The 14,021-nt window shown below is 36.5% G+C and overlaps 1 protein-coding gene across 1 annotated transcript in view; it reads right to left on the bottom strand.

Moving 5' to 3' along the window:
* The window catches only part of MEGF10 (multiple EGF like domains 10), an 86,211-nt gene that overhangs the window by 53,758 nt on the left and 18,432 nt on the right, over positions 1-14,021 (bottom strand). Inside the window, exons 2-5 of the mRNA XM_027712538.2 lie at positions 13,735-13,866; positions 10,894-10,995; positions 10,070-10,170; positions 5,014-5,106 (exon numbers count right to left, since the gene is read on the bottom strand). Of these exons, the coding sequence (XP_027568339.1) occupies positions 5,014-5,106; positions 10,070-10,170; positions 10,894-10,995; positions 13,735-13,850 (412 nt within the window). The 5' untranslated portion in view covers positions 13,851-13,866. The remainder of the gene's footprint in view (positions 1-5,013; positions 5,107-10,069; positions 10,171-10,893; positions 10,996-13,734; positions 13,867-14,021) is intronic.

The raw sequence follows: 14,021 nt of genomic DNA on the forward strand, positions 1-14,021 counted from the left end.
ACCATTTACTGGAATGCCTTCCTTCAGTAAACCTCAACATAAGTAAATCTAAGAACTCAGTTTTGTAGAAAATAATTTTTTTGTTTCTACATTTGCTTGAAGATTGGAACTGTAATTCAGCAAAATGCTGAAGCATGTCCATAAAATCTATTAATTTCCCTAGAGCTTTAAAACCAAAATGTTTTATAGGACCAAAAATATATTAAACATAAGAATAATATTATTTCAAAAACATAGTTGTACCGAACTCAAGACAAGCACAGCTGCTCTGTAGCCCTGGGAGCTTTGATACCCCCTACCACAGTGACACTGTAGTGACTCTTTCAACAATGAAGGTGATGGCGGCTTCCATGAATACTGTTTTTTCCCTATTTAGATCTGATCTAACTTGCTGGTGGGTGAGTTTCTCAACCTAAAGATATTCAGCCTTGTTAGAGGAGAAAATGAAGTGTTCAGCTGGAAAAACTGGGAATTCAGTCAGGGAAAGTACAGCAGTAATAAATACAGGAGAATTACAGGAAGTAAAGAGCACAGGGAAGACACATGAAATACAAACGGGTTAAATTTAAGATTGTTTATGACCTTCTGTCACTTTGGTTCACAGGATGTATTTGCAGGGAGCTGGGCTAGGGGCAGTTCTCCATTACTAAAATAAAGTATTTCTCTGCATTTTACATAAAAGCAAATAGTTGTCTGTCACAATACTCTACAGTTTTACTTGTGTGTTTACCAGTTCCTCAGTTCTGGGAATCGAGCATTTCTAATGCAAAGATGTGGTTAAAACCAGAACTAATTTCTGCAGCCTGTTGAATGGCTTAGAAAACTTAAGGATAAACTGGCTCTCTAAGCATATCTTGCAAGCTCCATTAGTCTAAATGCTTTCAACAAACAAGGAGGAAAGCAATGCCCTGGTCAAAAAAGCTCAATTCAAGATTCAAAAGATTTTCCATCACCATCACCTTTCCTGGGAGCTGCACCACGGGGCTGTTTCACTTGGGGTGCAAATATGTCTGTGGAATACAGTCACATATCCACCTCTGCAGGGTTAATGGAGATTAAAAACTCCACTGAGAAGCTGGCAGTGCTTGCAACTCACGTGAGTGTCTCTCACAAACTATGCCAAGGGATCCAGTTTCTGCCATATTCTGCATCTGCCAAGTGCCAGATTTTCACAGAATTTGTGAACTTTACAAAGACCCACGATTGTAAAGGAAATGTAATGGTAGCAGAGCTACTGTACCTTGAAAGGTTCCTTAATAAGTGCATTTAAAGGTAACAAGTTGTTTCTCTGAGCTGCCAGCTTTAAACGTGCAGTTTAATGTATTAGTGAAAAAGCCAGTTCTCTCCTCATGTTTTATAAAACCCTAGAGCCAAATTACGCCTTCATGACACTTTTTTCTACCCCCATGACCTCAGACTGCGGTTCTGATAAAATTCTATGAATAACCAATAGAATCAAATTATAAATTAAAACCCAGTCATTCAAACAAATCTCAGATTGCTTAAGTGCCATAAAAACAGAAAAATCCTGTTCAGATTTTCACAAACAATCCTAACCACACATATAAACCAGACATGTCACTCCCTTTCTGCTTCACTGCTCAGGCCAGCCAGGGGGAATCACAAGGCTATGACCATTTCAGACAAGTCACTGTAGTATTGATTTTGCCTCTGCTCCAGCTTATCCAGAAAGTGCCCTATTGATTTTGAAGGAATTATTTGTGGACTACTAGGCATGAGAAGAAAAAAAAAGTGCATGTCCTGATTGCTTAGTGGCACTCCATGTTAGGTTGCACTTGTATCTGTCTTGCACACACATTCAAAACTGACCATATCTGCTATAGTAAATAGCATTGCCAGAGTGTGAGCAGAAGACATAATATACACATGTAAAATGTGGTTTGATCATCTCCACATCTAGACAGACAACTATTACCATACATGTAGCAACTTTTACAGAAGCCTGCTTTATACCCAGCCTGGAGTCAAATGCACTCTTGTGACATATAACAACACAATCTGACACATGCAAGTTAAAAATTTGATATAAATAATCTAGTTTGAGAGGGAAAGGTTATGTTGGTTTTGTTTGTTTTTCAATAAGATCTATTTGTTTAATTTACAAATATACCTGTGTTTACCACTGTGTGCATTTTTCTAAATTTTGCCCTTGTTCCTAGCCCAGAACTGGTCAATTTATGTTCCTGGACTTCACAAATACTTCTTCAAAGGAGTGCTGACAGCTTGCTGGTTATGCTGATTCACTCGCTTCATTCGTTCAACACATCATCTGTCCAGTCATTTGTCATTGTCCTGACCACTGTGTTCAGTCAATAAATCTTTACTGGAATAAATTGTTTTGCATGTGAGTGATCTCTTGATTCAAGTAGTATTTCTCTTCAGTTATATGTATGTTATCATCATCTCCTTTATCCACCTCCCACTGACTTTCACTGCAAGCAACTACTGGCTAATACAGCATATTTCCTTTAACTAAAAAGAAACCTAAAGAAAAAGCACATCTGACACAGGAAATGTTCCCCAAGGAAACATTATTTAATTAACTAAATTCTGAGACCACCACTCACGTATTACTTGCTGAAGAACACATCCAATCCTGGTTTCCTCTCAGTTTTCAGAAAGGCAGAGGATGTAGTGGAGAGCAGAGTTACAGGCTGGACTAGAATTGAGAACTTAAAGAAGACAATCTCGGTAGTCCAGGCTAATCTCTAGCCCTCTTCTCCATAAACTGAAAACAACCACTGACCTAAGCTATTAGTAATTTGATAAGAACCCTCACAATATTTGCTACAAGGAAATGGAAGTCTCCCAAAAAGTTTATTCCCTTCTAAGAAGTGACAGACAAAGATCAAGCTGGGGGAAGTTGGCAGATGGACAGATGCTGCAATAGGACTAACTCTGTTCTGAGATACTTTCAGATTAAATTCTTTGTAAGGAGATCAAACAATCCTAATAGAGAAAGGACAGTACTTTGGAAGAAGATGTTAATTCTCCAGTTTTACAAAACATTTAGTCCTTAGGTAGAGCAGTTCCTTCCAGCATGTCTTGGACCATGAAAATGAACAGATCACTAAATCTGGAAGTTGGCCTAAAACCTCACACTTCGAGAAAAATCTCTCCTTCTCAGTCAGAGTTATTGTTTTGGTCATCAGTAACCATTAAATCCTGCCTTGTAATTATTGTTCCATAATTCACTTACATAGTTACATAGTTAAAATATTTATTTGATGGACATTACTACAGTAGGGCAATTTGCATATATTTTTATCGAATTAATAACTTGCTATATCAACAAAGTCATTATTAAAAAACCATATGTTTATACTACCCTTCTGTTACTAAAACTGACCAAGTTGAGGACCAACCAAAGACAACCAGCTGAGGAAGAAGCAGAGAAAAAGAGCTGCATATGTACTCAAAACGCGTTATACCAGGCAGGTGAGGGAAAGGGGTGCTAGAAACCCTGTGAGAGGAAGGATCATTTCCAAAGGCAGATTGAGAGGTTCCTGTCTCATCCAAAGTACCTTTTCGCGAAGTTTCAAACTTGGAAAGCTCCATAAATAACGGTATCTTTGCATGCTGTGTTGTCTAATGAGTCAGGTTTCTTCTGCATCTTTGATTAGCTAAAGAAGAGCTCTATGCACAAGGTTTTCAGAAAGAAAGATAACATCTCTTGACAATTTCTTTTGACAACTCAGTGCACTAGATTAAGATCAGCATTACAGCAACATTGCACTACTCTTTCAGTCTTACGCCTTATGCAAAACTTGGTGTTTCTTTAGAGCTATGTATAAATCACATGTAAGCATATAAAAAAATTATACATACATATATAAAATTATATATACATATATAACAAATATAATACTTTTGAAATGGTTAAATTCTTCCCCACCTCCCAAAATATGCTGCCAGAACAACTATCAGTTCCAGATGAAGAGTTACTACAGCACCATGTTTGCAAAAAAAAAGAACAATTCTCTATTTTTGTTAAGGAAAAAAAAAATGGGTGAAAATATGCTGCCATATTATTTTTCTCCTGCTGATAATCTAGGTTTTTCATAGTTGTTATTTTTAGAGGAATAACATAATCAGTAAACTAGCAGCACAATATCTGTGCAAGACATCAAGCTCTGGTTTATGTGTTACAAATTTATATTGTCTGTGAAATTTAAATTATACATACATTTCTTAATTGTTGACTAAAATACATTCCTTTCAAGTGGACAGTTAGTAGTAGTAACCAAATTTGACCTTGATTGTAACAAAATATGTGGTTTTAATGTTACCCTCAATATTACATTTCCAAAGCAGTTACAGAGGAGACCAGAAAAGTGGAATAAATAACAGATCATAATGAATTAAAAAATTATGCCGAGCAACTGTAGTTCAGACAATGGGAAGAAAAGATAATGATTTGTGGCCTGCACAGCTTTGCTCCCCTCATCTCCTGAATATGTTTTTATGGCAAAGGGAAGAAGAAAGTCTAGGAAATGAGACTACAGTAGATATATATAGACCGGGCAGTCAGAGAGCAACTAATAGTGCAAATGGGGAACAGAGCAAAAGGAAAAAAGGAAAAGTTAGCAGCAGAGTGAAAAAGGAGAATAGAGTTGTAAGGAAGGCTTTACTCATAGCTTTTAAATGTGACCAAGCACCACCACTCTTTGCATATTAGTAAAATAAAAAACTGTGAGATTTTCCTATGATTAAAATATAATCATATCTGCTTTACTCCAAATACAAAGTTCTGTGTTATCTGCATGTTTCTGAACACAAGAAAAAAAGTTCATGACACTTAGTGCTGCTACATGGGAACACTGTTTGCAAGTAAATGAAGAAAAATCAGGCTACACAAAGTAAACTGATATCTCAGGATGAAAACCCTGACCAGAAAGCGGAAGCCCAACTGCAAGAATGAAGATTATCTGCCCAAAAGAGAGGACAACAATGGAAAGAGTACAAGACAGGCAGAAGCAGATGAAAACTCACCACTGGAGCAGTTGGGTCCTCCCCAGCCAGGCTCACACTGACAGGTGTTCGGAGCAATACAACGACCGTGGACACATTTATCAGCACAATGAGCTGTCAGGAAAGAAAATAAAAAATTAAAACAACTAAAGAACACCTAGCACTAAAAAAAATAAAATTCTAAAAATATTGCAAAATAGTCCTGATCCAGATCTTTTTTGTCTCAAGTATCTTTTAAAAGCAAAATAAACATCAGTGTACTAAAGTTTGATGGCACCTCTTCAAAACACATTTCACTTCAGTCTTATCTATTTCTCCTAAGTTTGAAGGCTCCAACTAAAACCATGTTAGTGTTACTCAAACATTTCTGCATTTAACAACAAGAAAATTGTACACATTTAATGAAAAAAGAGTCATAGTATGATATAGGTTGGAAACCCATCTGACCATGGTCCTGGGCAAGAGTCTCTGGTTGGAATTTGGACAGGATGACTTTCCTTCCAATCTCAACCACTCTGTGATTCTCTGAAGAAAATTCTCATGACAAGAAAAAGAGGTGAATGTCAGCAGGCATGAAAAGAAATGCTCTTTTGCAACAACAAGGATAAAATATGATTTGCAACACACTGGCATTTTAATACCAATTTTTCCAAACAATTGCACAGTTCAAATGAAGCATAAAAGAAACAGTGATGGTGATTGAAGTAAGGCATGAGATATAAGCCCTCTGAATCACTGCAACCTTTATTCTAAGTGCTAAGCAGAGCTGCCTGAAACTTTTTTCACTTTTTTTTAATGATTTACAAACATGAATTTCTAAGTTAAGGTTTACTTTGAAACAGAGCTTTTATCTGAAACTTCTAAGAAAAAGTTGAAATGGCTTTGATACTTGGTACATCCATGTAACTGACCCAGAATATAGTACACCAAAGAGGAAGAATCTCCAACTAGCAACCGTTTGCTGGCATCATATTCATCACAAAATACTCTTAGTCTTCCAAAATACATCCTCAGTAGTACTTTCCTTTTACTTTGGACAACAGTAAAACTTAAAGTATGTTCGCAAGAGAATTTTATTGGTACCAACATTTCTAGAGAAACCTTGACAGGAATCTACTGCTATACCAAAAGAACAATAGAAAAAAGTTTAATGGGGCTACATGTAGATCAACTTTACTTCTGAATTGATTGAAAATTCTCTATAGTACTTAGGTAAAATACTTGTAAAATGTTCTGGGGTTTTTTCCTAATTAAAGATGATGAAGCACATTGGTCATCCTTACATTTTGTATGGCCAAGAAAAAAGAAAAGCCCACAGAGATCAATCACATATATCCTAAACATCTTTGGTTACCTATTATTCCAGTAATTAATTGCTTATTTTTACAGCCTTTAATTTTAATTCTCAACTTTTAGTTCTAACAAGCAACTTTTAGATTTGCATTCTTCTTTAGAAATCAACAAGGAGAACATTAATTTTTAAATGATGAAACTATATAAACGCAAAGCTATTTCATTGTTCTCTATTTATTTATTATTAAAAGACTGAGTTTAAATAATACATCACAATTTTCCATTAGTCTTATAACTTGACATGAATTACTTGTATCCTTGAAGATTCATGCCTAGTTAGTACTGTCCGGGGTACCAAAGGTCTCCACAAACCAAATCTGTGAAAAATCTTGTCAGCAAACCATGAGACAAAAATAAAACTGTTGTAAGAAATCGGATCCAGTGAAAGGCACTGAAGAAGCTCTTGGAGCATCTCCTTGCACTGCCCCTCATGCCATGCTGAACACAGCACACTCTGGGTTTACATAAAAATATATTCTGTAACCAAAATAAATTGTTCTCTAGACACCTTTTGGGCTAAACAATTCTTGGCAAATGAATCCGAGTTAATATCTGTAACACACAGCATGTGTAGAAATATTATTGCACTAGACGTGGGGATAAGAGAACCAAAATTTACTAAATTATCTACAAAAAAGGTGATGACGACACAAAAAGCACTAGAACAAGCTGAAAAGACAGGAATGGTATCAGGAACAAATAAACTATTTTCTCTTGCATTTCTGTAGAATTGTTGGACATGATGTCACCTCCAAGAGCAGGTTCTCTTACCCCCCTGTCTAGTGCAATAATTTTTTTACATATGTTGCCTGTTACAGAAACAAAGCTTGAAACATTTTGGCAGTAATTATGCACATAAAGTAAATGACCACAACTCCCTCAAAATTAATTAAAATAAACATTGATGGTGAAAAAAACTCAAACATATTTTAAACTATATAATAAACGTGTTTTTTCAAATAAATTCTTCATGTCTATACTGCATGTTAGAACATATCATTTTTTCCTGTGCTTGATGACTGTATGTTATTAAAATGACATATCCAGTTGTGCATTAAGATAGATGATTCATTGTCTATTTCATGTTTTGTGGAAATGCAACAGGCAAAATTCTCCATTAATGTTCTTAGAAATGTTCTACACTGTTAGAAATTGTATGTGAAGTTAATGTTCAAGCTACCAAAATGCTGCTAGGATCAGTCTACAAGAAAGCCACCAGAAGACATCTTAAAACCTTTGAATTCTTTCTTTCCAAAATCATGCCAAAAATTCAATGGACTTAGTAAACATTAAAAAAAAAAAAAAAAAAAAAAAAAAGACTGCACTTTTTGTTAAAACTTCTAGTCTGTAGCTCAGCCTAACACCCATATACCAAATCTCCTAGGGATTACCACTGATATTAGAAGACAAGTGACAGGAAATTCTTTGCAATAAATAAGAGATGAATCAATCATTCAGCCTGGTATAGAGTTTCTAAGGCCAGGAGTAAGCTCCTTTATAGAATTCCACAGAATTATTCTACCTTTATATCTGCATATATGTTGCAATCAGATAACCTCAGAAAGTTCATCAGATCTAAACATGCACTGTAATTTTTAAGAGCAAAACCAACAACCTGAGCTCCAGTTAACCTACTGTTCTAAGGGATACTGGCAGTAATGAAGACAGAAGTCAGAAAATTGTACATTATTCATATCCTTTATAAACAGGAGTTATATGAGGACAGCACAAAGCACTCTCTGTTAGTGGGAGTTGCTTACTTAGTAAGTACTAACAGATATCTTCACATTTATAAAACAGTCCAAGTACTGACCTAAAATAATGTTGGATTTCAAATTAAAACGTAATTTTTTTAACCTACCTGAAGACAAAATGAAATGGCACAACTAAGAAAACACAGGATATTTTTTTCTATTGAATGCTGCTTGCCATAATAAACTCAGTGTGCAAGAAAATATATCTATACTGCCCAAAAAGTTACCAAAAAAAAGTGTCTATTGTACTATTTATAAACATCATTTTCAACTTTCCTAAGAGGTCCCCTGAAAACCTTCCAAAGGCTGTAGGTGGAGGCTGACTTCTGATGCCACTTTGCTGCTTATGAATAGTGATGTAAATGCAGCATCATTTCAACAAACTCATAAGCAATGTCAAGACAGGTATCTGAGTCGTTTAACAGGTTTTTTTAAAAAACTTATGGTGGCTGTATTGGGGTGGTCTTCCTCAGATATCTACTTGTAGTGTGACTAGTTTCTTATTATTATCAATGGCATTTCTCCAAGGAAGAGGATGGTAAAATTCTCCATCGGGGTTTGGACAGTTACAGTACAACATTTATTTTTACTTTAAATATGAACAAGCAGGGCAAAATTTTCCATATGAGTGATAAAAAAAGGCCTTTTTATATATTTTCCATATTCCACATATACTGAACCCAAAGATACAACACAAAAAGAATTCTAATCAAAAAGTAAAAACATAGCACAAGTTTCATGTATTGAAAGTTTTCAGGAAGAAGTGTGGAAGTCAAGAGTCACAATTTCACAGAAGTATTTTATCCTTAGATGAATTCAAGTTCGTCCATTCAGACTGAACTCCAAAAGACTCAAAATACCCTCTTAAATTTTAGCCAGTGCTTTTCTCTGACTGTTGGTCATTCTTTTCCTTTGTGAGTAGAACATTTACAGACTTTATCAACATGAGGCCGGCACATTCTTGCAATTCCTTAAAAAAAAAATATTAGTTTGACCTTGCTTTCTCATGTGCAGAAAACATGTTAAATCAAAGATTTTACTGCTGCGTTCCAGGAAGTGTTGTAAAACAAAGATATAAATAAGGATAATGTGATGCGTTATGACATTCACAGGGTCTGATTTTCCAGGGATACAAATAAACTCTGTCAATTACCTCCAGTATGGCACTCACAACAAGTAGAATGGCACAAATTAAGAAACAACCTTGCATTTGTATTGAATAAATAAACTTAATATATATATTACCTGTCCCAAGTTCCCTGCTGTCAGTCCTGACAATAGGAGCACCTAATTCCCAACCAGTTAACGCTATGTGACTTTGGACAACCCACTGTTAAATGTCCTACCATACAATTCCAGGATTAACATCTGGATTAACATCTCCTCTCTTTTCATTCTGCTATGCTCTTGAATAAATACCATTTTAAGACCTTTGGTCTATACGATGTCATACAAGAGAGAGAAAGAGAGCAGAGCCGGGGCTGCCAACAGACCCTGGACACAGCTATTTTGGGATAGGAAGGTGAGACAGGGACACACACCACCCACAACCAGCCACCATCAAACAGTTTTTACAGATCTCTTTATCTACAGGAGAGTCTAAGCATGGGGATCTACTGGAGTCTATGCTAAGGAGAAAAAAAACTTGGATTTCCCTCCTGGTTTTAAACCTCGTATTTATTTATTGTGTTGGAAAACGCACTGACACTCGTGCTCTGCATTTTCCATATGATCATTAGTTATAATCACATCAAGGCTGGTTACTTATGACATCTGAGATCCAATTATCCTGTCATTTGCATATGCACAGCACTTCATGACTTCACATGACTTCAATGAGAGCCGCACGTGTACCACTGATGAATATCTGAGCCCCTAACTCAGCTTCCATGAGTCACCCATCAAAGGGGAGCCAAACCAGCACTGTGATGTAGGTATGGAATTTCAAGGCAAAAAGAGGCTAAACTTACGGACACACATTTCCCTGCTTTCATAAAATCCAGGGCAGCACTGGGATTTACGCCTGTACATTGTTTTTTCACCATGTCTGTAGGCAGTACGGTAACTGATCCTAAGGAAAGGAAGCAATGGTTTTTACACACAATTCACAATTCAGAAACAAGACAGCATATTTTCTTACACATTTTAAAAAACATTGAGGTGTCATAAGAGAAAAAATGCTCAAAGAGGTTTTGATTTATCTGTTGCTGAGTTCAAGAGTCCAAGTGTTACTCCAACAAGCCTTATGCTTATGAGTGGCCAGCAAGTAGGAAAAGAAGGAGGTGTTTTTCACTTGTGATGGTTCATACATGCGGGCACATTCCTATGAGGAAAATGCTCTTTACAGCTGTCACCAGTTTTCAATTATTCACCCCTCGTTTGCCTTCTGGAAGCACAAGAACTTTTCCTGTAACAGATCTTTTTGTTTTCCTTCCAAGCAGCATACACTTCCCCCAGAACACAACGTTGCAAGCAGCAAGGGCTCTCTCATGATATTACTGAACAAATACACCTTGCAGGATCTGGGGAATTTAATTTTGGGGACTGCATGCTTTTTCCCAAGCTGGTTTTTTTCTGTTAGCACTTCACTGGATGATACACCCCAATCCGCTACTAAAACATACGTGACATTGCTTGGACAAGCATTTTCCAGCAGACTCAGATCACAGCAGTTAGACAGGCTGGTCACTACAGCTAAACTGTCCCACACATCATGCTTGATTTTGACAGACACAAAACCTTAACAAACCCCTACAATATCAGTGGTTTGACAATATTAAGATTTATACATCACCTGTGTCGTGTGCACTTAAACCAGTTTAGGATGTCGGTACAACTGGTGTAGTAGATTTGATCAAAAGGATGCGGATATGACTCTTGCACTGTAACTGAGTAACTGGGGAGAGACAGGGAGAAAAGAGAGATCACTGAGCAAGTCCTTTGTAGTACAGTCTGATTTAATTAAATCTTTTACACAATCCTGCTATAGAACAGAATAAATATAACAAAATACTCATATGCAGCAAAATCACACAGAAAGCTCACAAAGAAAAATATATATGCAAAGAGTCACCATGTCTCTACTGTGTAACATGTTTGATAAAACTGTACTAGACATTTAAAGAAAAGTAATGTAAGCCTAAATTTTTTAAAAGACTAAAACACCTGTATCTCAAATGAGCAGCAAATCAAACTAGTGTGTAGTATATTTTCTCCTGTGGCAACTTTTATTATGTAACTGGATAGCTGGACAACTAGTTAAGGAGTCAGAAAATGAGGCTTTTTCTGTTATCACTCAAAATAGAAAAATAGAAAATAGGCCTTTCTGAAAAATTTCTTTTAAAAGCCATATCTGTGGCTATGGCAAAACATCCAGTGTATTTAGATACTAATGATGTATATAATGACATATAATGATGTCATATAATGACATATATAATGATGGATGTTAGCACAGAAATACACTTGAGTAGTAATTACTGAAAAATGACGTAACAATCATACCACCAAACGGTCCATTCAGCAATCAGAAATTCACAACTATTAAAGACAACACCTTATTTTGTTTACTGGCTAATTTTAACAGAGAAACTCCCATATCACACCACCACCACCCCCCCACCCTGAAATGCTGTACTGAAATGCTATTATGATTTTCTGCCAGCTATACAACTACACAGCATCCTAGAAATAAATCTGTGCTCTGAAGTCCAGAGCCTCTAAAGCTGTCAGTAGGGCAAAAAGAACAGAGCCGTGTTGTGAAAGGGGAAAATATTGAATCATCCCAGAAAACTCTTCAGGAGGCTGTTTATGCTGGCAGTCAGTCGGTCCCTGATTGCGCAAGGGAGTTGGAAAACAGAGGAATGCGTGGCAAGTTCCTGCAGCAGGGCTGATTCCCAGGACCAACCAAAACACTCTGAAGCCCACACAGCTTTCACTCACTTCCACCCACACCCTCTTTGACCTCTTAGCACCCACTGCAACAGCCACAGCCTCCCCTTCCTGCTGTCATCACTACACTGAGGGAAAGCACACCCAGGCCCACTTCAACTGCCCAGAACCTACTCCCTGTTTTTCCTCAAGCAGCCCTAATCCATCCAGCTGCTCCAGTCCAACAAAATATCAGTGGGATGCTGATGCTTGCCTGAGGCTCTGCGCTCTTTGTTAGACCCACGGCAGGCTCTGCCCCTTCTTGCTTTGATTACAGTTCACTTGTAAAAGACCATTTTAGTACTGACTGGAATAGGTTTATTTAAAGCACATAGCACTGCCAGTGACAGTGGCAGTACAGAGCTTGTATCTGGGCCTTTATTCTTTCATACTTATGTACCTTTGTTGCCTGCTCTGGGCAACAGCGTGAATGTTTCAGTAAGTTTACTTGGAATTCCTCCCTATTTCTGAGACACAGCAGAAGAAGGAAAAAAGTTCAGGCTTTTTCATTGGCATGCTTGCTAGATACATTTTTAGATATATTTTTCTTTCTGCAGACTTTGGTTAGCTTGTTTTAAAATACAGTATGCAGTCTTAATAGTTATATTTCAGGTTTTTACCCATTTTGCTTTCACTTCATTGCAGCTTCCCTCAAAACCACTTTTATCTACAAAAACTGTAAATGAAGTATACATAATCTAGAACAGTGTTCAGTAACATTGTAGACACATGCTTAAATACTCTAACAGATTCTTAGTATGGTTACTACTTCATATACACATTGTTGTACAAATTGTACACAGCAGTTGAGGCAGAGATGCCAAGTGCTTCACATGAAGCTCAGGTAAGTTCCTGAGGAAAGTCCGTAAGTGATTTTTTTTTTTAATAGAATCTATAAAAAAGATATACAAGTTTTGATTTTCTTTGTAAAGATTCAGCCATAACAATCATAAATAAATGTACGGTGGCTTAGCAGCACTCTCCATGATTAAACACAGCTTACCTTAAGTGCAGGAAATACCGATGTCCTCAACTGAACTGTGAAAATCAGACTGTCTCATGGACTATCTGATCAATAATGGGCATAACAATAATTATGAGCTTTGGTTTCACTATTATAATCTTTACACAAGAAAAAAAGTTTAGCAGATGCTTGAGGTTCAACCTCTCCTATCCACTGTGGCATTCTTGCGAATTAATGTGAAACTGAGTGAACAAAGGGACCAACTACATTGATGAGATTTAATTTTGTATGTTATAAATTTCTGAACCTCATAAAAATACTTAAACTACAAACCTTAATTTAGATTCTGTGAATGCTGAATAGGAAAGAATCAGCATAATCAAAATTGGCCAAATTCCAATATGGTTAACTATATTTTGCATATGTAAAAGCTTCTTTTCACTTCAGTTGGAAAAAGCTATTTTTATTCACTTCTTGTACCCAGATGGTTGTGTAACATTGCTGGTACCACTGAAGTGTTTTTTGCATCCTAACTCCTACCGCAAATACAACTGCATTTCAGCCCAATGTGAAACAGTCTTTTACTTATCCATGAATGTACCTTGCCCATTCAGTAAAGTGAATTTTTTCTCCTCATTCTGTAACTCAACAGCTTTAAATAATCTGAAGTGTGCCAAATAAAGCAAAGCAAAAATGGTAGATCAGAATTTGTGTCAGTTATTTTCCAGAAGAAAATATTACCTTTCCCAGTGGCTACACACATTAGGATCTTCCAGATTCAAAGATAACGTTGGGCCCATCCAGTGGTAGAGGAGTATTACAGGGAAGACAAAAAAGGAGTTCAAATGAAGAACCATCTTTCCGAAAAGATAACTGTAAGAAAAAACACCAAAACATTCATTAATCAGGGAAAGAATGTAAATGCCTTCACTTTACAGGATTAACAGACACCCTCACACATAACACGACATAAAAATCTAAAATATTAACCTAACACTTTAACTAAGCAAATTATTTAAATTTGCGTA

The sequence above is a fragment of the Pipra filicauda genome, unplaced genomic scaffold (genome assembly GCF_003945595.2).
Source record: "Pipra filicauda isolate LSUMZ 115617 unplaced genomic scaffold, ASM394559v2 scaffold168_size1973030_pilon, whole genome shotgun sequence".
Taxonomy (NCBI): Eukaryota; Metazoa; Chordata; class Aves; order Passeriformes; family Pipridae; genus Pipra; species Pipra filicauda.